The sequence below is a fragment of the Anarrhichthys ocellatus genome, unplaced genomic scaffold (genome assembly GCF_004355925.1).
Source record: "Anarrhichthys ocellatus isolate YVR2014 unplaced genomic scaffold, GSC_Weel_1.0 scaffold63, whole genome shotgun sequence".
In the NCBI taxonomy this organism is placed as follows: domain Eukaryota; kingdom Metazoa; phylum Chordata; class Actinopteri; order Perciformes; family Anarhichadidae; genus Anarrhichthys; species Anarrhichthys ocellatus.
The window spans coordinates 1,965,248-1,990,483 of record NW_022280093.1 but is presented as its reverse complement, the minus strand read 5'-3'; the positions used below and the strand labels follow the sequence as shown (position 1 = coordinate 1,990,483).

The following is a 25,236-nucleotide window of genomic DNA, read 5'->3' as shown; positions in this document are numbered from 1 at the left end:
TTGTAACACACACACGGACCAGCAACAGACACACAATTGTAAATATAATTTTACAATATACTTTTTTTAAAGTACTGTTATCTGTTTGTTTGTGTACCATATTTTATTGTAAATTTTAATGTTTCTATTTTTAAATTATGTCTTGATTATTGCACTGAAATCTATCACTCCCCCATGGAATACAGCAATTAGCAATATTGTCAATAACACCTGGAATCATATGTCATAACGTCTGCCATCTTGTCAGTGTTTGTAATATAAGAATATTAGAGCAGAGTTAATAATTGAAGTAAAAACAAATCCACACGTGCGAATCTAAGACACTGAGCTAAAACACTGTGATTAAAAATCAATTTCAAATGGATTTGGGCTAGAATATAGGAAGTCAAAATATATATAGTCGTGCAGTTGTAGAGGTTAGATGAAAAGTGATATAGAGAATGGAAATTTTGTTTTGTCAAAGACCAAAATTCCATCGGAAAACAGGAATTTATGAAATAGTCTACTGTTTGCTGCCTTGAAAGTAAATTAACAGCACACTTAGCTCAGCTGAAACCAGTGGTTTAAATAATAACTATTATTGTATTGGGTTTGCTAAGACTTGATTTCCAGTTGTTACCCCTGCTAATGCTGCATACTCATGTCCTTTGATTCACAGACAATGAATCTATATTTCTATATAAATAGTTGAAGAAATTCCTGGATGCATTTACACTCAGTGGAATGTGATTAGAATCATGAATATGACATACAGTATGCCAGGCCACGACAGCATCCTCTGGAGCACCCAAAAAGAGCAGCTATGCCACAGCCTCTGAGTGAATACAAATTACACCAGCAGTGACCAGAAGTGCAAAAAACGTCTCTGTGTGTAGCACCCCTTTAATAAATGCAGTGTCAGAACGACAATAAGTACTTCTGCATATTTACTAGATAAACACATTTGAAGATAAAAGTTAATTAATCCACTTGGTCAAAACAAACAGTGATATTGAACATCATGTTGTTTATTGGCTTGTGACCCCCATGGCTTGTGACCCCAATGTATCAATATTTTCCTTTTGACCCCTCACTATTGGTGATCATCTTCTTAGATGGGTTGATTGAAATTATTTTTACAGCCTGAAGTGGTGAAAGTACTCAGTATTTGACCATTAAAAAAATGGAAAAAGTCAGCCAAATAAACACACTTTTTGGGTAACAGAAACGTTTGTTCTCTTTAATGTATCATCCTGTGATCCCTCTGAATTTTATTGTGACCCCCTTGGTTCCTGACACCCGAACCACATACAGTATGGTATATGATACATACATACATACAAACATACAAGTGAAATGAAATAGGTCTTTCTGTACGACAAGATACTAAGGTGAGCAGCATTGCTGCAGAAGTAACTAAAAATAAAAATGTGCGCAATATGAGAATTGAATGAAAAATCAAAATATATATTAAAAAAAATCAATTTGGAATACATGTAACATATAGGAATGATGTGCTCGCCTTCAATTTGACAAGTAATCAAGATAGTGTCTTGGTTTGTGTACTGTAAAAAACAAGACACAGATATGAATATTTAAATTACGCTTTTAGAAGGTAAAGTAAAGTAACATACGGTCTGGTCTAACTGTCTATGACAGTAACACCATTATACATATATCCACAGTGTTGACTCAGAGGGCCAACTCTCGTGTCCCGTGTTATTACACAGCAATATTTTGGGTGGCGCGCCTGTAGACCGTGTGTTTTGCTGCTCCGAGGCTTCTGCACAGAGATGGCAAGACAACCGTAGCAGACTGGGGCCTATACGGTTGGGCATTTTACCGACAACCGTAACGTAAGAACCGCATAGACGCAGAGAGTAGGAAAGGAGCGGAACAACGGACGAGGTAAAAGCCAGCTGCTTGTGTAACTTTAACCCACTACGAACGGATTTATTGTAATGTCAAAAATGAATTATTTTAAAGTCTGTCTTCCACATCCTACCAAAGTGTTAGACCAACGTTAGCTCAATGATGGCGGACAACTAGTAAAGCGGCTAAGTAACGCTAAATTCGTTAGCAAACGGGCAGCAATTGGATAATAGCTAACTTGGCTAAGTTTGTAACGTTAGCATGCTAAAGTAGCAGTGTCTGCTTTACTGTAGGTTGTACAGCTAAAGATTAAACAAACACTGAATATTTAGATTATGTGCGGATATATCCACCTGGTAAGCCTATTAGATGTCGCAACGTTAATTAGAGGGATAGTCGGCTATCGGTAAGCTTGTAACTCAAACAAATAACACTAAAACAGGGATCTTTTTCAGTGGCTAGCTGGTTAGCTTATTGATAGCTGGCTAGCTGACTTTAGCTTTCATTGCAGACTACTGCTAGTGGCTACGACATGGCTACACGTCGTTAGCCATCCTTATCTGACAGATACTGTTTACGCTATGGGAAATGTCTGGGGCAAATATAAGATTACCAAACATTGTCTCTGATGTAATAGATTACTGTCCAAAGACCATTAAGTTAGGTATCTGTTAAATCACTCTTACTTAGCGTTAGCATGTTAGTAGATTATTAGAAGTTAGCCAACGTTGGTTAACCATATCAGTTTGTGTGTGATGATCAGTGTTTGAAACAACAAGGCTTTGTTAGCTTAACTTAATGACTTAAATGTAGTTTGAAAGTGATGGCAATCTGCTGATTTATTATCCAATATCCACAGTATTGTTTACTGAACTTTGCTATCTAAAAAGAAAACAACAATGGTTACCTCCTAACTTTTAAATGTGTTACCATTTGTTGTCTACCAGGTGTTTCTTTGATTATGCACAATACCTGACTAAACGTAGGCCTGACATAAGGCACACTGCTGTTAATACAACATTGTCTAAACATATCAGTGGCGCTCCTTTTAAATATTACTAAACAAGTAACACACTCAAAACAGTCCATGATTGGCAAAGACACAGCATTTTGAGCACAATATGTCATCGGATATGAACTTGGGCCCAGCTAATACCTGAAGGGAATCCCTATCAATGACATTTAGGCCCAATGGTCTTCCATTCCCTATTTGTGGATAGGCTCTGTCTCAAAGAGAAATGGTCAAGCATGACTTTTATTTGTTTCAGTGGCTGATGAAGGTTTTCTATACAGTCTTGGCTATTGTATTTCAGAACCGTTAGTGAGTGTCCTGCTGTCTTTCGTGAACAGTGGTTTGACAGCTCAGGTTGTCACATACTGTATAATTTTACAATAGGAGGGAATTACTCACAGAAGGCTGTCACTTGAGGAGCAACTTTTGCTGGCTCTGGAATATACTTGTTTGTGTTCTCTCTCTTTCTCTCTCTCTCTCTCTCTCACACACTCACACGTTGACCTTTGAAAAGCAAAAAAGCAGCTGTGGGGCAAGTAGGAGTTGTAGACTGCCGACAGTGTGTCATGCCAACATGAAGAAAAGAAGAATTTAACAGCTCCCGATTGATGTTGAGATAAAGCAGAACTAGGTTAAAGATTTCAATTCACTTTGTGTTTAAACAGCGTTTACTGAATGTAGGGAAATTGCAAGCGCAATAGCTGTCTCATTACTTAAGATGCAATATTAAGAATTTGGGGTGCCCGGTGGTCAGTAAACTACCACAGTGAAACCCCATGTTGTCTAATTGGACTGATCAAAGGTGTAAATTCAGCTTCTCCTGTTATTAAAAAAAAATTCTAAATGTACTTTATGGATAAAGTTTGTTTTCATTTTGAGTTAAATAGAAAAATAGGACAACAAAGCAAGACTAGACTGTGTTATGGCTTAGTATTGTTTTCTGTTACTGAGGTTATGTCTTGTTTTTTTGCCCAGTTTGTTGAGCTGAGTGTGCTTGAAGGGGGGACTTCAGTCCTGTTCATGTAAGCAAACATCCCCCCTGACATCATGGTCTACTCTACACAGATGTATTCCAGTGCAGGCAACTTTGTGAGAGATGTGGGCCTGAGGGTCCATGTTTGTGTGTAAGTTGTTATCCGTGTGAAATTAGAGAACCTTAATACCAGTCTTGGTACAAAGTTTTGAAAGCTCTTTATTTTTACCCCCATATTCTCAAGGTTAGGAACATGCCTGAATTCGAATACACTCCTTGTAAAATGTGTGATTTTCATTCACCCAATCACTCATGTAAGCCAAAAATCTTTTAATATTTGAAATGCAAAGCTCCCGTCTTCATATTTGTTTGTTGTCTCCTGGCGTCTCACATTAAACCGGACCAGGTTTCAACGTTAATGTTGTTTTTTAAACTTGCTCCGTCGGGTAAGTGGGTCAGAAATCTTCATGCTCCAAGTCAATTCATATTTGCCACAACACAACTTGTTTTATTTAATAGCTGTTATCAAATCACTACAAATACTATAGTTAATTGTCATGTTTTATCCACCTTGCTCTCAAACCTGCGGCAAACTGCCCAATACATAGTTGGCGTTTCACCCACATCTTCTCAAACTCCACCCAGCTACACTTTTTGTTTGGTTTTGTTCATCTCAGTTCCAGGATTAGTGCCATCCATTTAAATTCAACAGCTAAGAGCAGCGGTAGAGATTAGAGCTGAAATAAGTCAATTAATCTATTTATTAGTTGGTTATCTGCACATTAATTAGCAATTGTTTTGACAAAGGATGAATCATTTTAATTGTTTCATGAAGGAAAAAAAATCAAATATGCCTTATGGTGTGGCATATTTGTGTGGCAGTTTGTCCATATGCAGTAGCAGGGGGATTTGGGGCCAGTCTGTTTCCTGGCTAATAAGTGTTTTTCATTATTCATTTGTTAAAAACCCTTGAGAGAGATGGCAGATGACTGCTGGACTTGCTGATTAACCTGCAGATCACCAGTGAACTCACTTGGTATAAATCTTTGACAGTAGTAAGATAGCAGACTAATCTGTACTTGGCACCGTGCTGCTGATTCTTTTTGTCTCTATCTGCCCTGTAGCCTGCACACGGACTGACCTTGACTTTTTAATTGAGTCCCTCCTAAGCTGCTTAAAATCTGCCTGCTCCAAACTGTGTTCTATATTGGGTGATCAACCAGCCTATGTGACAACCTGATGCTGTGATAATTTAATCATATCAAAAAGCACTTGGTCCTAATTATAACCTTGGTACCAGTTCAGGAAGCAGTGGACGTGGTGACGTCTGGAGTGTGGCCCTTTAATGGGCATGTTGTGTTCATCTTGTTGTCTTGATGTGTTCTCCTGGTTGCCGTGGAGAAGGCTAGAGCGCCTGAACGTGGTGATCAGGATAATGTTGCGTCACTGCTGACTAAAGGAGTTCGACAATTCCACAAGAAAGACACATTCAGGGTTGATTTGAATCTGTCTTGAGATCAATTATAACTATATAGAAGGCTTAATTTACTAATTTTATAAATCTTTTTTATTTTTTTCACAACATGCATCTTAATTATGTAGTTTGATCCTAATGTTAAAGCAAGATTTTGCTGTATGATAATGATAAAAGTATAGTATAATGTAAATGTATAATGCAAATGAAGACATCTATTCATCAGCATGCAAGGTCATTGATCAATACCATGCTGTTCAAAAAAAAAAAGTGTGCGACTAAATCATGCGCTGGTGTGATCAACTGAGAAAGTTAGTGGCACCAGTGCATTCTGTGGAAAAGTTGATCCGGAGCCCTGTATTTCTTGCAATGTGTTAATATGACGTCTTCATTTCCTGTTTGATCTCATCCAGATGGATGCCGAGACTTTTACAGTGAAGTAAACTTCAAATCGACATGTAAAACTGCCACCACATTTACAGGTTGAAGTACATGTCTCAACACATGGTGCATAGTGACTGACACTAGGTCTCACAAGTGTAGTTTACCTTTACAAAAGACAGTAGTTAGTTACACAGTAGAATGTAATCGCAGCAAATGTGGAAGAAGTCGGTTTATTGCTGTGAGCGGAGAAGTCGTTTTGTGGTTGACCACTGCTGAAACACGAATCATACAGTTGTAGACGTGAATGATGGTCAGTTGTTATGAGTGCAAGTTGCAATTGTGCTACTCTAGAATGTACCACCAGATCTAAAGACTTTTATTATTGTTGTGTGACAGTGAAAAAAGCAAAGCAACCGGGGCTTTTCACAGAATGTCCCAATTATTCCTCTACGCTGGGGAACACAACAGTTATGCTCTATGTTACGAGATGTATACATACAAGGTACTTAGTTGGTGTCTTAATCAGAGGTCACACTTTGAACTGCTGCAGTTTACACCCGCTGTGCTCAGCCTTGTCCTAAAAATGAGCTCTTTTCTGTTTCAGAGGAACCATGGGACACAGAGTGGGCTGAACCAGAGGGTATAGCAGCGCACACCAGTTGTGAGTATAAATTGTGTTTCCAGCATTATGTACATGCAGAATTATAACATAGGGAAATCACAACATTACAGTAGGTAAATAAAGTAATAGTACACAAAATGTTGGGATACATTAACAGCTAACACCTGGTAAAACTTTGACCACAGACCTCAGCAAAATGTTCAGAATATGCAGAAGCAGCTTCTACGACTTCTCAGCTGTATTTGTGTTGGAACCCTGCCAAGCTCACTTGTTTCTTATTTGTACTTTTACTGGCTATATGTCTTGTGTGTTTGAAGTTTGCTTTATTTGCCTCTTTTAAAGGTTTCCCACTGTGGTGTATGACATGGCCACGGCCTCTTCTAGAGCCGAGTCTAGCCATAACCACAGAGGAACATCACAGCTCCATGCCATTGGTGAGTCTACACACACCAGGCTATAATGTACGGGGTGTGGCAGGGTGGCCTCAGGGTCTGGACCCCCGTCCCTCAAAGAGCTCACACTGAATATCAGAATAACAGTGTCAACTTTATGCTGAAAATGTGAAATGTTAAAGGGGGAAAAAAAAACTCACTCGTCTCATCAATCCGTTCATGTACTCACCAGTTTCCTGTGCCAAAATCAAGAGGAAGAAAAGCCTGTTTGGGACTGCTATTTATGTGGAGGTGACAGCGGAGGGGGAGTCGCGGCGCACGACAAAGTCTCACAGCTCCTCCAGTCCTAAATGGGATGAGAGGCTCACTCTGTAAGTTTGCCTCCTATGTGTCTCGGACAGTCTGTGTACTATGTGTACATCTTAGCATGTGGTATACACAGTGTGCTTCATAAAGTTGGGGGACAACTCAAGAATCCACTTTATTATATAGAGAAGATGAAATGACAGACAGACTTTGAAGATTTCTGAGATGAGAATAGACATCTGTCTTCTAATGAGGGGAGTCCCTTCAACATGCTCGTATAAACAGCAGTCGTGAGAGAAAGATTGAGCAAGAGTTCTGCCCTTGGCTTTGGGGCACAACTTTGAGGTCCATGTGTCTGACAGTGTATACCTTACGTAACAAACATGCGGTTGTTGGTTCATCTGATAATTATTCGAACAAGGGCAATGGAAACAAATACTGTATGCCAACACACAGGGGGGTTTTGCCTCATTTGAGATGTGTACAGCTCTGGCTTCAGAACAGCCCAGCTAAATGCCAGAGACATGTCATCGCAAATACTAATTGTCTTGATTGGGTAATTATTGTGAAGAAGACAAGAGTGGTGTGTTTTGCAAGCTGTTATGAACCCTGCATATGGCATCCTGGCTATGATCCTAGATATTTCTCTTTAGGCTGATGTGCTGAACCGTGAATACAATGACTTTGCTGTTGTGTAGTGTTCATTTTGTGTAAGCTCCGAAAACACAGGCGAAGCAGCATTATGTGAGCCGAGTACATCAGTCGCTAAGCCTGCAGCGAGGATTTTGAGGAGGATCAGAATGAAGAGCATCTAAATAATTGTTTTATTTGTTGTTGTTGTTTCTCTTTTCTGAGGAGGAGCCGATACTGAAAGTAGATGCTGAGGTTGTGAATGGGGATTTAATGTGTAATGGACATATATCACCATGTCTGCCTCTTTGCTCTCCACATTAAAATGTATTTACTTGTCCCAAACATAGCCTTTGTGCTATCGAATTCACCCTGTAACTTAAACATACTACTGATGGAGCACACTGGCGCTAATCACATATCACTTGACTGTCCTTTTTGCAATGATGTAAATCTGTGTGCTTTATGTTAAATATTATAATAATTACTTGTGTTATATGTGTGTTTGTTTTTGTCTTCCTGACCTTTTTTAGGAATGTAACACCGCACACACAGGTGGATTTCAAAGTATGGAGTCACAACACCCTGAAGGCAGACGCTCTGATGGGCAAAGCCACGCTGGACCTCATTCTAGCCTTGGAGCAGCATGACAGGAAATGTATGATTTTAAAAAACAGAACCATATTATAATACGAGGTCCGGGGTGGGGTGTGTTCCTTATTTAACAAAGCTGTGGCACAGTTACTACAGTTCCAGAGAACTGTACTATTTAAAGTACTATTTAGTCTGAATTTGGCTTGCTTTATGCTCTTCTTGATGAGACTCTATTGTAATGCCGCCTCCCACACGGTCCCTGTTTTGCCTCTACAGTGGAGAATGTGAAGGAGGTGCTGAAACTGAGCGTGGAGCAGAAGGGAGCTCTGGTTCACGCAGGGGAGCTGACTGTCTTCCTAGATGGCCTGACTGTCTCTGGCCAGGAAGAACTGGCACCGCTTACCAACGGCAATGCAGCAAATGGCACCAGTGAGCTGAGTATATATACGTTAGGGGTGGGTGACACAGGGGGCTGCCAATTTTAATTATCACGTGTACTGATGAATGACGATTAACAATGAAGCAAAGGGGGAGAAATATGCCACAGATACATGTACAGGAAAATACTGGTACACTATCACCTAATCCTTGTACAATCCAGCACTTACCAATTCTTCTTTTAAGAAATTTAGCAAATATATACGCTTGCACATAATATCTGTACGCTAAAATTGTTTTCCCCAATCCACACTAGAAGTCCAACAGAATGGCGATGCCATCCATGAAAATGGAGACTCGTCATCTTCTTCCTCGCGGGCTGCTAACAAGTAAGTTAACTAAAGGAACCAGCATTTTGCGTCATGAGGAAGATTCTGTCTACTTCACTTTTCCTTATATGGTTGTTGGCCTGGTTTAGAACAACTCCTTGAAACCAAGGAATGCTAACAGGCTGCAAAGAGTTATGTGCTAGCATGGATTCCCCACAATGTGCCCTCGGCGAACACATGCAGGCGTATTTGGTCTGTCTTGTCTGTCTGTCGAGCATTTTCTCAACCTTGACTTTGCCCTTCTCCTGCTTCAAGTGTGAGTGCTGCCCCTCTAAGTTTTTATTATTTGTCACACAGCAAAAGTGCCCTTCAGTGAGGCTAAATGTTTTTTTTTTTGTTTTTTTTTGGAAAAGCCACTAAAGAAGCACGTCAGATGGGAGGTTGGGGGGGGGGGGTTTAAGTAGGTTGTGGCTGCCTGGCTCCTCTCTGCATTGCAGTTCCTGAGAGGACTGCAAGACACAAGCAGAGGTATGTTAGCCCCCCCCCCCCCTTGGAGTACCCAACATATACGAGTACTTGGCCAGATAGATTTGTGGTGACGAGACATTTTCCCTCGTCGTTGTTAACTAAATAATGAAATCTTGAAACGTGCGTTCATGAAAGCAAGACAATTAAAATAACATGTACGCATATTCACTTTTTAATAAATTCAAACGTAAAACAGATGATTAGCTCCAGTAAATAACAGGGAAGGTGTGAATTTTTGATAGAATTGTGGATGCATGTATGCTCTCCATGCATTCTTTAGTGTTGATATGGTGTAGATTCACCCTGAACTCGGCCTTTGCCTCCCTGCTTCTGCCCCTAAATGTGACTTGACTTGCAGCTTATAAAAGCGGAGCTAAGTAATCTATTTAACTGGGAGACGAATCCTGGGGGACCCCTGTGCCCTTCTTGTTTCCTCTTTGTCTCTTTACTCGTTGTCCTTTATGCTCGTAAGTCACTGTTACGCTCGGCTTGTCAACTGGCAGCCTTCACTCCGTCTCTTCTCTTTTCACCTCTTTCAACCTTCCTTCCTCCTTTTTATTTAGTTTTTGCTCCTGAAATCTTGTTATTTTTTAAGCCTTACCCACCTTACCTGTGTCTAATGTCTCTTATTTTTTCGTTTGTTCTCTGCTTTGCTTAGTTGCTTTTGCTTTCTTCTTTCCCTTCATTTTAGTTAGCTTGTGTTTCTACTTTACCTCAGACAGTCAACTAGGGAGACTTTTCCTATGGAGCCTGAGGCGCCAGGTCTCATAGCCTGTCAAAACATTTGATTCCGACCTGGCCCTCATGCTGGATACAGGATTGGTTTTAACTGCGTGTGTTCCAACTTAAATAGTTTCAGTAATTGCTCGTCTGTTTTGTCTTTGGACTTAATCTTTCTCTGTGCATCCGATTGTAACACGAAAACAGAAAGTCCAGTTGCCTTTGACGTAGTTAGTAGTTAACCTAAATATATTGAAACATCAGTATATTGATGAAAATACAATATTATACATAAATAGATGCAAATGAACAAATAACTCTTTGCTGGAAGGGTTGTCAGCCTCTGCCAGGCTCTATAATGAAAATGACCGAAGACATTAATTCATGGTGGGAAATGAGTTGGCATCACTTTCTGTGTTATGCTATGCTATGCGTCATTGTGTATAGTAAGGGCTTTTGTGATGTGCGAATATGCTGAGAAGTACAATCAACATTCATTGGAGTTGTCCATACTTATGACCCTTTCTGACTTTTTCTTCTTGGTTGCTAGCTTGCTGGTCTGCCGTTTTCCTTATCGCCGGCTACGAACCCACCTCTTGCCTAGACAAAGCCTGGACTTGAGTCATATGGCAGATTTTGTATTGGTCTTAGTGTGGGCACGTCTATGGCACCGTCTGAACTCCTCCAGCTCATAAAAGGGCCTCTTCAGCTGTGTCCCCGTTACATCACTGTACAATCCTATTATGTCCCGTCCTTGCCCTTACAAGACAATAGTCCCAATGTCTCAAGTCAAGCCTTTTAAGGTTACAAGTCTGACAAAGTTCATGTATTATCATTGTACAACAGGGTTGCACAATGGAAAGCAGTTAATAGTCCCATTCTGCTTCGTAAGAAAACACGCAAAAAACAAACAAAACTGTATTATGTGTGGAGGATACTTCTGTAACGCTTGCCAGACAGCTGCAGGGTGAACAGGCTGTGGCTGGAGTGGGTATTGTCTTTTCAAAAGCTTTTTGGGCTCTTCACAGGCACCTCTATCACCAATATCACTGATGTTCAGTAGATGGGTACCAATGATGTTGAGTGGTTCTAATCACCTGATGTAGAGCACTCCTTTCCTGGGCGGTGCACATCTAATGCCAGTTTGTAATGTTACCAGTCAGGATGTGTGATGCCCATGTCAGGTTGTTGTTTGTGATGTTGATTCCCAAGACCTTAAAACTGTTCACTTGCTCCACCTCAGCTCCATCGATGTAGACAGGTGTATGTCTGAGCCTCTTTTTTTTTTATTTATTTATTTTTTTTCTAAAATCAACAATCAACTCCTTGGTTTTACTGACATTGAGCAGTAGTTTGGTCTCAGAGCACCACTCGGCAAGATTGTTGATTTTCATCTGGCGGATGACGGTAGGTTTCTTCTGCATGCCCTGGGGGGCTCTAATGTTCACCACTAGAGTGCAGGGGGTGTGGCTGCAGATCTGAACTGCCTGGGGTCTGTTTGTGAGGAAGTCTATTAGCCAGCTACAGAGTGAGGTACTCAAGCCCATAATGCTCAGTTTACCAATCAGTTTCATGGGGGAGATGGTGTTAAAGGCTGAGCTGAAATCAACCAACAACATTCTGATGTGGGTGGTGTTATTTTCAAGAGGGTGGAGGGCAGTGGAGACAGCATCCTCTGTGGATATGTTGGCTCTGTATACAAGCCAGGCTGGCTAGGATGTTGTTTTATATATGTGTTGTAAAACCAGTTTGTCAAAACACTTCATCAGACTGGGGATGAGGGCCACAGGGTGGTAGTCATTGAGACTGGACCCTGCAGAATCTTTTTGGTACAGGGACGATGGTGGCTGTCTTGAAGCAGCTGGGAACACTCTCCTGAGACTGTGATGTGTTGAAAATGTCAGTGATGACATCAGTAAATTGTTGGCACATGTTCTTTGAACACAACCAGGTGAAGTTATCAGGCCCAGCAGCTTCACTGGCACCCGCACACACTTAGCTCACATTCCCTAATCTACTGACATACTGCTGCTTCCACTCTCACACTCGACTCAGTTTATCATTCTGCCCTACGATTCATTACCGGAGATCCCTATGACACTCGCCATTGCATTCTGTATCACAGGCAGTCTGTCCTCTCTGGCACAGAGGCATGATAAACACCGGTATCTTTTCATCCATAAATCACTTTACCACTTATGATGCGATTGTTTTCACCAAGCATTGTCCTCTTCTGTTTTGATTTTTTGAAACTGTGTATTTCTCGTCTGGATTGCAAATGAGGGGAACCGTAATGATTTTTTAGTCTTAAATAAAAGTATGCATTACTGAATAAGATATTTTATTGTATGTACTAAATAGGTATAGAATTTCTAAGGTTTAATTAATAAATTGTGTGTGTGTGTGTACCCAGATTCAGATTTGATCAAACTATTTTGAACTCCTTGTGTGTTTTCTCTTAAAGCACAGTGAATGGTACAGACTTGGGCCCGAGGTCAAGTTCCTGTTCGGTCTCCAATGGTGTGGATGAACAGGAGCCTTCCAGCTCTGGCAGCCCCGCCCCCGGTTATGTCATCAATGGAGACGCCACACCCAACTCCACCCCAGTCCACCAACCCTCAGACGGTGACACAGAGAGTAGGACGGGTGAGCTTGATCTTTAGTTTGGTTGACTTCAGAATTGTTCTTGCGGTAATGTTACTTTTGCATTTTTAAAAGGCAACAAATAGCTTTACCTTAATTTATGTACAGAGATAAATAAAAGACACTTGCTGATCAGCCAGTAGATATAAGTTGATGCACGTATACAGTATATATGTAGGTTCCAAGGATGGATGAAGTGTTTGGTCCATGCATGTAAACAGCACCATTGTCTTTCCCTGGCTTGCCTGCAGTCAATGGGGAGTCCTGTGACACCTCGCTTGGGCCGTCACCTCCTTCAACAGGTGAAGTGCTGCCCCCTGCAGAAGACCACGAGGACTGCAATCAAGACACCGCCCTGCCAGACCCCGACACAGCACCAGATAGCACACCTCCAACCCTGCCAACCTCCACACAGGCTCCAGCCTCCTCTTCTCCTGCTAAGCCTATTGATGGCACTGCTGCCGCGTCCTCCACATCTGCCCCCCCAGCACAGGGGGCCCAGACCATCACAACCTCCTCATCATCGTCCTCCTCCCCCCCAGCAATAGAAGAAGCGAATGCTTCAGGCGGCGGCGGTAGCGGCGGTAGCAGTGCAACTGCAACCACAGATGGGGCCAAGCCCAGGCAGCAGGCCCCCAACGCTGGAGCCGCAGACCCTCTGCCGCCGGGGTAAAAAAACACCTCCAGCTGCATTTTCTGCATTCACTTTTTTCAAAGCTATGAATAAATTAAGGGGTATTTACTGTATGTTAGAGACTTTGTCTAATATAAATATTGATATATTTCATTATTAATTAAAAATATATAAATATTGTCAAGTCTTCTAGTAAAGAAGAGGATGCCACCTTATGATGATAATTTGAGTATTAAACACTTAAAACACCGACACAGTCATAATTCATAATGATATAGCAACATCTGGTTTTATATCCATCACTGTCCTCTTTCACAACCCAATGTAGTTTTTTGTTTTCACCCTGCAAATTGTTGTTAATTGTCTTTCAGGTGGGAACAGCGTAAAGACCCGCATGGGAGAACGTATTATGTAGACCACAACACCAGAACTACGACCTGGGAAAGACCACAGCCGCTACCACCAGGGTGAGTGTCTCTCTCCTGCTCGCTATCCGTCTTCACCGTGTCTCAGACATGGAATCTGTAACTCCACCGGGTTAATTTGTGCATTTTTGTGGCTGCCGTACACGGGTGTCCATTATTAAGTAATTTCCGTTTAATTTCTTGCACTGACATTTAGTCTCCATAGGCATATTTAATCCCATTATACTGCATAATAAAGTGTTCTGATTTATGAATATAACTGATTTGCTGAAGGCAAAAAGGTTCATGAAGCAGCATTGTGTTTTTACTGTAATGCACTGACAAAGAGAGGTATTGTATCTGGGATATTTATTTCAAATATCAATTACAAAAGATACCTTAATATATATATATCTTTCTAAGAACATGGGAAGTGTACTTTGTTCCAGGCTGGCTCATTCATTAACTTGTACCGTATCGCTGTCACTCTGCCAGTTGGGAGCGTAGAGTGGATGACCGGGGCAGGATCTATTACGTGGACCACAACACCCGCACCACCACATGGCAGCGTCCCACTATGGAATCGGTCCGCAACTTTGAGCAGTGGCAGAGCCAGCGCAGCCAGCTGCAGGGAGCTATGCACCAGTTTAACCAGCGATACCTCTACTCTGTAAGTCCAGTCCCACCTCCACCCGTCCTCTGCCCTCTTGTTCCCCTAACCCACTGAGAAAATGTTTCATTTGCATTTTCCTGCCTACTAATTCAGTTTGTCAACATTCTAACTTTTTAGTTTTGGTTTTACTGTGGAATTCCACCCTATTTTTTCACAAGCTCGTCACATTTTTAAGTGTGCATTTAACTCAAAACATTCCCCAGTACTTCCCCATTACTGTAGAAAACAGAGAAACACGTGAGGCTCTCACTGAAACCACTTTTACAAATCTTTGAAGATGATTTAGTTTCTGTTGATCTGTGATGTCAGAAACCTCTTTGCCTTTTGTGTGAAGTCAAGAATGGTTCAGATATTGGACGTATTGTATTCTACTATTATCTATAGCAGTGTTCCCAGACTCTTTTATCTGGTGACCCACTTTTTAAAAATGACAACCCATCGCGGCCCAACAGGCTTATCTATAAAGTGTGAGAAGAGCACATTTGTATGTAAATGAACCTTGATGTGTGTGTTCCTCTTGTTTTTTAAATGGAAGTCTGTGTGTGCATCCCTCGTTTTCAGGCGTCCATGATGTCGGCTGAGAATGATCCTCTCGGCCCGCTCCCTCCTGGATGGGGTGAGGTCACATTCTTTCCTTCTCAATACTGCACACATTTTCACTCCGTGTCAGTATGTACTGTTCGTTAAATGGCGAAGTCTACATCACATCTGCACTTCTTGCTGACGGAAAGCACAAATACTGCTCGCTGTTCATCTGACATGTGTTGCCACATTTTGGGGCCCAGTGTCCATTCTGTCTATTCCGATACTGATTCCTGTCTGCGTTTTTATCAACTTTAGAGAGACGTGTGGACTCCAATGACCGAGTGTACTTTGTCAACCATAACACCAAGACGACGCAGTGGGAAGACCCCCGAACCCAAGGGTGAGCTCTTTTAACGATCATCATTCTTTATGTGGAAGGTAATGGGCTTTTTCTGTCCTGCACCACCATGTTACTGCATCGTTCTCTCTGAGGTTTACCTGTGATTTTACTGGCCTTGTTTGGGCCAAAATATAATGTCTTTTTCTTAGACCTGTGTTGACCAGTTCTATGATATTCGTACCAATACCGTGAACATTCTAAGGTAGCAACTGTGGTGTACTGACCTCACTGTATGTGTAGCTGAAGTGGAAGGAATCCTCTGCTTTTCTGACCTGGTTTCTATTAAGAAGAGTGATTATAATTATTACATCTGAACAGAATGTCAAGAATACCGTATAACCCACCATGACGTACGGTAACATTTAATCCACAACAACAAGACACGCATCACTATACGCATAACTCTTTTGGGCTCCAGATTGTTTGCACAATCCACAATCCTTTCACAGTTCCTGTTGTTTTTTGATTTCTCAAGAGGTAAAACTATTCATGAGAAGCATATCCAAATTAATTTGACCTTTTGACCTAAATCAATAGTCTAAATGGCTGATCACACCGAGCTGCATCGCTAGAGGCATTCTGCTGGTGACTCGTCTCTAGCGACAGCTCCCGATGTGGTCAGCCACTGAGAACTCATTCTTAAAAACATACAACAGGTTATGATCTACAGGAGAAGAACAACGTATTATCATCAAAGCAAATGGAAATAATTTGCCACCATCTCTCTACCATGATAAGTTATTATAGCACCATTAACCTTCTGTTGAATTTGTTTGGAAGCTCCTACATCTTGTCTTACGAGGTCATTGTAAGGCCCCGATCAGACGGTGCGTGTTTTAGCAGCCTGGGGCCTTTTTATTTTTGTAATCGTTTTCAATGAGAGCTTATGAGAGCATTTTGGCCATTCGTTTGCATTGCTGAGTGCCTCTCGTGGGCTGACGTCAAAAACAAAACAGCAGGCCTGAAAGCAAATTAGTGCGGGACTTGAGATTTTGGGTCAGTAGTTTTGATTTATTTGACCGATACTATTAACTATTAAGCAGCGTACAGTTCTTGGTTTGTGTTAAGCTAATGTTAGCACTCATTTGGTGGTTGCTTACAAGCAATTTTAAAATCAACGCCGTTAATTGCAAGAAATGCTGTCTGATCGTGCGTAAGATGTTGCAATTCAGTCCTTACATGTTCTACAGCTTATAAAAGTTAGTTAGCCCAAAATTCTCAAAATATGAAATGACCCCCCAAAATATTGTCTTATATTTAAGACAATACATCATATACTGAAGTACCATTAAAAGATCAAACTTGTTCATCAATCCATTGCATTATGCCCGCATTCACTTTTAAGGAACTATTGACAAAGTCTTACTGTGTGTGTGTGTGTGTGTGTGTGTGTGTGTGTTTGCGTGCGTGCGTGCGTGCGTGCGTGCGTGCGTGCGTGCGTGCGTGCGTGCGTGCACAGGCTACAGAATGAAGATCCTCTCCCCGAAGGTTGGGAGATCCGGTACACAAGGGAAGGAGTTCGCTACTTTGTGGATCACAACACCCGAACCACCACTTTCAGCGATCCCCGCACCGGAAAGTCCTCTGTGTAAGAACACGTTTTAAAAAAAGTTCACTTTACTTGATCTGACAGCCTATAGAACGCCAATAATCTGAAGAGCCGTAGCTATGGGAACTTGTGCATTGAGAGCACTTTACAAGGACCAGATGGAGTCATGTTTTGCTTTAAATTCACATAAAGCTCAAGAAATTCAAAGAAGATTCAGAAAAATAATGGTTCCCACAACCATTGTGAATGAACACAGTCGAGAGGTTTATTTTGAAGCCTGGGATCTTAGTTCATCACTGGAGAGGGGCTGTGAATATTCACTCTGTAGAAATTTAATTTCAACGGTTCTGTTTCACGCAGAGACGTTCAGGGAATTTGATGAATTTACTCCGAAAAGCCAGAAAATATTTCTAAATAATAACTTGCTGGGACCCTTCTAGAGCATATTTCACATGTACTACATTTGTTTTTCATTATATGGTCAAGATTCAACGGTTGACACCTGGAGAATCCATTGCATTGCATCTATCGGCTTACACTTGTGTTTCTTTGTTCTTCTCAGCACCAAAGGCCCTCAGATTGCCTATGAGCGCAGCTTTCGATGGAAGCTTGCCCATTTCCGCTACTTGTGCCAGGTAAGCGCTTTCTTTCTCTTACGCCATAACTCTATTTTTTTGCTTTCAGTTACTCGCCTTTATCTTATTTTTCCGTCCCGGATGCATTAATGTTTTGCCCTGTTTGCTCAGTCCAATGCTCTCCCTAGCCATGTGAAGATCACCGTCTCCAGACAGACGTTGTTTGAAGACTCTTTCCAGCAAGTAAGAGGGATTTTCTACCACGGTCCGGTTCCAGTTTAAACTATATTATTCAGCACATACAGTAATGCGATGCATCACAGCTTACATACATGGTTAATTTCAGCTCTACAGTCAATAAATATATGCCAACTGTCCTTTGTCATTTGCTGATGCGGTGTAGCTGATGTGTGTTTTCTCTGTTTATTAGATTATGGCCCTGAAGCCATACGACTTGAGGAGGAGACTCTACGTTATCTTCAGAGGCGAGGAGGGTCTAGACTATGGTGGCTTAGCCCGGTAATATAGACAATAGAAATAGTATAATGTCAATTGAAACAAGCTTCTTCTGAAGTGTAAGCAGTAATTAATCATGTAAAACTCTTGCCACCCCCCACCCCCCTTCTCTACTCTCTCATTTCCGACTTTTCCTCACTTCATTTCGTTTCCCATTTCTGTTCTTACTCACTCCCCCACCTACACACTCTTGTCTTCGCCCTCGCTCCTTGTCTCCGTCTCTCCTCTCGTGATTTTGCAGAGAATGGTTCTTCTTGTTGTCCCATGAAGTGCTGAACCCCATGTACTGTCTGTTTGAGTATGCCGGCAAGAGCAACTACTGTCTGCAGATCAACCCAGCCTCTGCTATCAACCCGGACCACCTCTCCTACTTCTGCTTCATAGGCCGCTTCATTGCAATGGCAAGTCCACATGCTGCCCACGCAACACGATCCTGATAACACCAACACCTACGCAAAGAAGATTAGAAGTGAAACAAGCTGGTTATTTTACATTTGACGTAAACATGTCATGAATTTATAATGTTAACGTTATTGTGGTACAAACGCAATTGAATAAATCTCTCTTTGTGTATCTCTTGCTACAGGCACTTTTCCACGGCAAGTTTATCGACACAGGCTTCTCTCTGCCTTTCTACAAACGCATGCTGAACAAGAAGCTAATACTCAAAGACCTGGAGTCCATCGACCCAGAGTTCTACAACTCACTGATATGGATAAGGTAATTTGTGTCTTTCGTCTGCACAGCCTTCAGATTTTAGACATGTATTCTCTTGACAGTAGAGTGCATGACAGGAAAATTAAGCTCTGAAAGAGGAATTTTTTAACCTGGACATTATTTCTGTCCAAGTGACAAATGACAACAACAATTTCTAATATTGGTCCAGTATTGAGGGAGAGCCCCATGAACGGCTGCTGCTAAACGGGCTGCAATGTAATACTTTGGGGCAAGCGGGCATCGTAAAAGTGCTTTTTTTGCCATGACAGATTGATATTATAAGTGTCTGACATTATGTCAAAAATCCTTCTATCGCCTTCTGAAATCTCGCAAGGTGATGTGGTGCCAGAAGTGGCCAAAACTTTACATCGACACTGCTCTCTTGCCCTCGCAGCTTGTTTCGCGGCTACCGATTACACCTTAGTTACCCTTTGATATCACAGCACTTTACTCCCAGTGGAGCTTTCAATAAAAGAGTCACTTTCTTAAATGAATCAACCAGCACACAGAGCTCAAGGTTGGTCTCAGTCTGTTCCAACTAATACTTATCAAAGTAATTCTTCCTGAGCTACTGTATGTGGGGGCTACAACATGTGGGGCGACTGTGGCTAAGTGGATAGCAGGGCTGTCCTTCAATCGGGGATCGGTGGTTCGAGCCCCGGTTCTGGCTCCGCTAATCGCATGTCACTTAACCTCAAAAATTGCTCCCGTAGCTGTTCTACGGTATAGAAATGTGATAGAATCTGAATTGTAAGTCGCTTTGGATAAAAGCGTCTGCTAAATGACTGTAATGTAATGTAACAATGTATCATTTTCTTTGGTGCGTACCAAGAAAGAAAGTACATAAAATGTAACACTAAGTAAAGATTAAGTGTTCGGAGTGAGGACTGTTGATCAAGATAACGTTGGGACCTTAACCACAAAGACGTCCATACCACAGAGAAACGGAGAGAGGACAGACTACACATACACAGCATTTAAAGAATACTATTCCCACAGAGGGAGAAGAGACGAGATGCTACAAAGGGATGAAGCAGTGTGAAGACATAACATGTTAGAACAGTTAGGAACAAAGATGGAGACTCTGCCAGTGTTTGCTAACTTTAATAAGACAGTCTGATTTTTTTTTTTTTTTTGCTTACGGGTGGAAAGGTAGAGATCTTAGTTTGGTTATTTTTGCAACAATGAGCTCTAATCACCCTTGATTATGCTGTGGCAGCAACGCAATGTCATCTGTCCTCAGGGACAACAACATTGAAGAGTGTGGTCTGGAGATGTACTTCTCAGTGGACATGGAGATCCTGGGGAAGATCACTTCTCATGACCTGAAACCTGATGGCACCAATGTTCTGGTCACTGAGGAGAACAAGGAGGAGTATATCAGGTTCAGTATAACTGCTGTTTCATCATAATGCTAACTATATCTATATATATTTATAAACTTACAAAGTACATTTGTGCTGTGCTTGCAGTCTCATGGCAGAGTGGAGGTTCTCCCGCGGGGTGGAAGGTCAGACCAAAGCTTTCCTGGACGGCTTCAACGAGGTGGTCCCACTTCAGTGGCTCCAGTACTTTGATGAGAAGGAGCTCGAGGTGAGCAGCGTAGTCTGATGCCAGTAGTGCCGTAACAAGCTCCATCCTGTTGGGTGCTGTTCATGACCTGTGGTGTCATGTTTCTAGTGTGTGTTTCCAGTAGCCTACCCGACTCCTCAGAGATTTAATCATTACTTAAATACGATGGAATGATGTGGATGTGTGTAGAAAATCATTCTTTTGTGTGAGAATTCTCTCTACTTCTAATGATGAATGAATTAATAGTTCTATTGGTCATTTATTTAGTTGTATGTGTGTGTGTTCGACGCAGGTGATGCTCTGTGGAATGCAGGAGGTAGACCTTCAGGACTGGCAGAGGAACACGGTGTACCGCCACTATACAAGAAACAGCAAACAGATCATCTGGTTCTGGCAGGTACAGTCACGCACGCACACACACACATACACAGACCTTGCTTCTATATTCCTCGCCCTCGTCTGTTTATAATGGGAAGGAGCAGAATATTCCACGTGTTCCACAGGGCGTTGCACATTGCATAGTTTGTGTTACACAGAACAATCTGAGAAGCCATTGTTGGAAACTGCCACTGAAATATGGCAGATGTGATTGGATGAACCATCTGTCAATCAAACTCTTGCCTAAGAACGTCAGCAGAAGAGCGACAGCTCCTTTTCCATCGAGAAAAGCCTTCAGTGTCTTACTTTGCTCCCCAGTAGCTCCTCACAGGACGCTGGTTTGGTCCGTGCTCTGGCTCACAAACTCATTACTTGAAGCCTGACGACAAGGATTTCCGGGTGATATGTGATCCTCTGATTCTCGTGAGAAATCGGCTGCCGTGCAGGCTGACATTTGTGGTTTTACTGACACAGCATGGCAAATCTTACAGATGACATTTCTCTTGAGTTCACGTTACTCCTTTTCAATGATTAATTAAAATGTGTCATATCATCTGATGCTTAGCAGCCTGTCGAGTCAGTTGTGTGTGTGTGTGTGTGTGTGTGTGTGTGTGTGTGTGTGTGTGTGTGGTAACTTCCTCCCTTGAAGCTGGTGAAAGAAGTGGACAACGAAGTGCGACTGCGGCTCATGCAGTTTGTCACTGGAACCTGCAGGCTTCCTCTGGGCGGCTTTGCTGAACTCATGGGTCAGTGATAGATAGAGACACAAAGAATAACACATTTATGAAATAACCATTCAGAAACCAAGAGCTATGGATACATAATGTCCTCACTCCTCATCTTCTTTTTGTATTGCAGGAAGTAACGGGCCCCAGAAGTTCTGCATTGAGAAGGTGGGGAAGGACACATGGCTTCCTCGGAGCCACACATGGTGAGTGGAGTGCTCTTCCTCTGATTCCTGGGATTCATTCCTCCCTCAAATAGTGTGATTAGATAGTGTTGATTAGATGTTGTTCCGTACATTACTCACAGGTATTAAGTTAACTAGGATTGTTATTTGTTTTATGTTTTACGCTTGATTCTCGATCAGTTTTGCTGGCGTGTTCCAATCACTGCCTCTGCAGATTTGAAACTGATAGAGATGCTGCTTTGGTCTGTTTAATGAATATTTTCTATCACATTACAAGCAAAAAAACATTGAGTGTATGGGAACACTGTTTTATAACTAATTCATGTTTGATTAAGTATCCGATTCTTTACACTGATCTTTCGTCCTTGTTTTTTTTTTCAGTTTCAACCGCCTGGACTTGCCTCCTTACAAGAGTTTCGACCAGCTGAAAGAGAAGCTGCTCTTTGCCATCGAGGAAACCGAAGGATTTGGCCAAGAATAGACGGAGGACTCTTGTTTTTCTCTCCCTCCCCACATCGCTGTTTATTCAGCCAAGTTAAACAAACAAAACAAAAAAAGAATTGCACAAGATAACCACCAATGTATATAAGCTATTTTGTCATTTTAAACCAAATCTTAATTTGCAGCATCGTTTTTGCCGCAATCCTGTTCCCCAGCCCTTAAATATTATATGATACCCCATCATGAAATATGCAAGCATTTCAGCATTTTTGCTCCTCTGTTTAAAACAGAAATCATGGGATATTTTTTTAATGTCCTCCCCTCTGCTGACTGGCTTTTTAAAAGAGACTGAAAGTGTTTTTGAGAGGATTTTATAGTTAAAGCGCGATCTTCTTTTAAGGCTCTAGTTCTATAGAGCTACTAAATGGCAAGAGTAGTTTTGGGGTTTGGTGCCTGAATTTTTTTTAAATTTTTTTTCCCCATTGGACTCATAGTAATTGTTGCAATTTTTGCGTGCTTGCATGGCTGCCTCTGAAGATGAGAAGACTGCTGTGACCACCCTCTACCCCCACCTATACTAAACACACACAAAGACATTTTAGCTCTGTCTCTTAATGAGCTGTCTTACCATTATCATCAGACAGGATGAAAGGATGATCCGAAGCAGAGGATAACCCTCTCGTACATCTGGACAGCCCTGAGTAAGAAGCATCGTCGGATCCTCTCGTGAATAACGGCGCGAGTTAGGAAAACAGACGGTCATGAAGTCCGTGGAGAAATGCTACGAGATCAAAAGGCAAATGGGGAATCAAGAAAAAGACTCTAAATCGAAATGTGTGAATTGGTTGTGTGGTGGCAGTTGGGCCTGATATTCATAGTTCAGATGTTTAAGCCAGGGACACTGGACATGTTCCAGGCCACTATGACTGCAGCCCACCGCTTCAGTTTAAGTGAGATACACACCAGGACGACACACTCACAGTTTTCATTTAAAGTTTGAGCGGTTTGGATAATTGCCACAACATAAGAGACAAAGTACAGACTCTGTGTTCTCTGCTGATTCTCTTTTGCCTTTCTGAATTTCAGTCTCGGGCCGTAAAGTTTCCGATGAAGCCGCCGTGGTTTACAGAGCAACAGGCATGAATGATAATGCTTATTTGATAACATAAAGATCACATTTATTTAAATCCCTCAGTCATAGGTATCACAATAGACAAATCCCCCTGCAGGGCATCTTGCCAAAAACATCATATGATACAAGACAGCATGTGATATTTGGCTGTCTTGTGTTGTCAAAAAGACACCCCCGTTCACGTGAAAGTTCATTTGTACATGTACTGGAAGCAGCTGTTTTCAGCTTCTCACTTATTACCAACCACGATAATTACAACAGAAGCCTCCGAGGCATACAGATCCCAGCATTGTTGCAAAATGGCAGTAAATGTCCTTCAAAGTTCCATGTTTGTTTGTTTGTTCTTTTTGGGTGAGTGGTCATAAAGGAGATGGGCACTGGACTAAGAAAAAAACGTATCAAATTTCATGTCTTGAAAGCAACATCTATATATATAAATATTGCATGTAGTCAGTGGAGTGGAAACACATTTAGGGGTTGATGGGTCTACTAGAAATGTTGGGTTTCTGAAAGTATTAACCGGGTCATCCACCTGTGATGTATTGTTAGAAAATAACAATTGTGTCACATGCGTGTGTATCTGCTATTTGGCTGTGCAGTCAACAGTCTGACTGGAGTGAAACAAAATAACCTTCAAGCCATAGCGATGAGCCCTCTCTCCCCGAGTTCATCCGGTTTAGTGTACTCAGCCCACGTTCAATCTCACTCTCAGGTTTAGTGCTGAGGTAAGAGAGCCTTAGTTTAATAACGATGCGCGAGTCTGTAAATCAGTCAAGATGCAGAAAGAAAAATCAAAACTAACCTTTCACATACAAATAAGAGTTGAGTTAATGACACACTGAGGTGCCACAGACTAAATGTGTGGAGCCCTTCCACAGGGCAACTCCTCGGCAGCAGAAGCTTGGGGACTTGACACAGCATTGCAGTGCTACATGTTGTGCGTTTTTGATTTTGCACCCCTCACCTTCCCCATGTCCTTTCTTTCCTTTCATGCTTCAGGGGACATCATAAACTCTGGTGCTTATTCTTTAGGTCGGTGGTCTAAACGTGGCCGGCCATTCTCCTCATTTCCTCTAGCATTGTTTTTCTCAGACCACTGCAAACAGCAGCAAGCTGCTTCAGACTTTTTCTAGGAGGAGCTTGTGATTACTCGAGCTATCAGTCATGTATATAACATTGTATTCAGCTGTCCCTGTGGAGGGACGGCAGTATGAAGAAAAAACATTTACTGTAGCAAAAGGAGCCGACTTTTAAAGAGTCAACACTGCATAACTTTGTGCTTCCTTTTGAACAGAAACCTGTAATCAAAGAAAATCAACTGTGTATGTGAATATTCATTGTATAAAGATAATGAAAGTAAATAAAGTACTTAAATATTATAATTAATCACACAGAGCCACCGCTCAATTGATGGAGATCTGTGATGCCTTTCGTTCTTATCAGAAATAGACGGGATGTTGATCGGGTTGCCTTCGTCGCAGCCAGTAACGCGGGTGTATTCTTCTCAAAGCTGATTCACGCTACTCTTCATCATTACAGTACGTGATGGCGCAGCAGGGAACTTGCCTCTGTGCCGACTGCAGGTTTGGGCCGCCTGAAGCGCATCCAAACTGTAACATATCGCGTGTAGATACACACTGTAAACACCAACTACACTGTACAGAATGCCCCTTTACTGGAGACGATGTGTATAGAAGATTCATTTTTAATCTGCTTTCACCCATTTTAAAAAGGAAGAGAGATGGATTTATGAGATACAAATAAGTGGATAAACCCCCTCCTCCATAAGCACGCTTGCTTTCTTTTTGTTGTGTGATTATTGGGGGATGAGAGGCCTTCTGCTCAGGATTCACAACAAAACTTATCTTATTCTGTTTTTAGAGAAAAACAACACAATGTGCTCTTGGTTTATCCTCGGTTTTGATTGGATCTTGCCTGTGAAAAAAAAAATTTAATAAATATATCTGACCATCT

General features: G+C 41.7%; 1 protein-coding gene across 1 annotated transcript; it reads left to right on the top strand.

Moving 5' to 3' along the window:
• The first annotated feature begins 1,718 nt into the window (after positions 1-1,718).
• Positions 1,719-23,587, top strand: wwp1 (WW domain containing E3 ubiquitin protein ligase 1). Its single transcript, XM_031872320.1, has 25 exons — positions 1,719-1,887; positions 6,299-6,355; positions 6,659-6,750; positions 6,941-7,079; positions 8,178-8,302; positions 8,515-8,667; positions 8,933-9,005; positions 12,658-12,839; positions 13,088-13,505; positions 13,842-13,937; positions 14,370-14,544; positions 15,109-15,163; positions 15,388-15,472; positions 16,932-17,060; positions 17,584-17,656; positions 17,768-17,839; positions 18,027-18,115; positions 18,354-18,513; positions 18,699-18,832; positions 20,073-20,213; positions 20,302-20,422; positions 20,694-20,798; positions 21,429-21,525; positions 21,638-21,710; positions 22,071-23,587. Exons 3-25 carry the CDS (start codon positions 6,681-6,683, stop codon positions 22,168-22,170), a joined length of 2,865 nt encoding a protein of 954 aa, XP_031728180.1. The 5' UTR covers positions 1,719-1,887; positions 6,299-6,355; positions 6,659-6,680; the 3' UTR covers positions 22,171-23,587.
• The last annotated feature ends 1,649 nt before the right edge of the window (positions 23,588-25,236 follow it).

Bases quoted from the DNA above. Each gene is read 5' to 3' on its own strand.
- wwp1 (XM_031872320.1), top strand. From the start codon at position 6,681: ATGGCCACGGCCTCTTCTAGAGCCGAGTCTAGCCATAACCACAGAGGA. The intron at 17,840-18,026 runs GTAAGAGGGATT...TCTGTTTATTAG, and splicing joins TTGAAGACTCTTTCCAGCAA to ATTATGGCCCTGAAGCCATA. The intron at 20,423-20,693 runs GTGAGCAGCGTA...TGTTCGACGCAG, and splicing joins TTGATGAGAAGGAGCTCGAG to GTGATGCTCTGTGGAATGCA.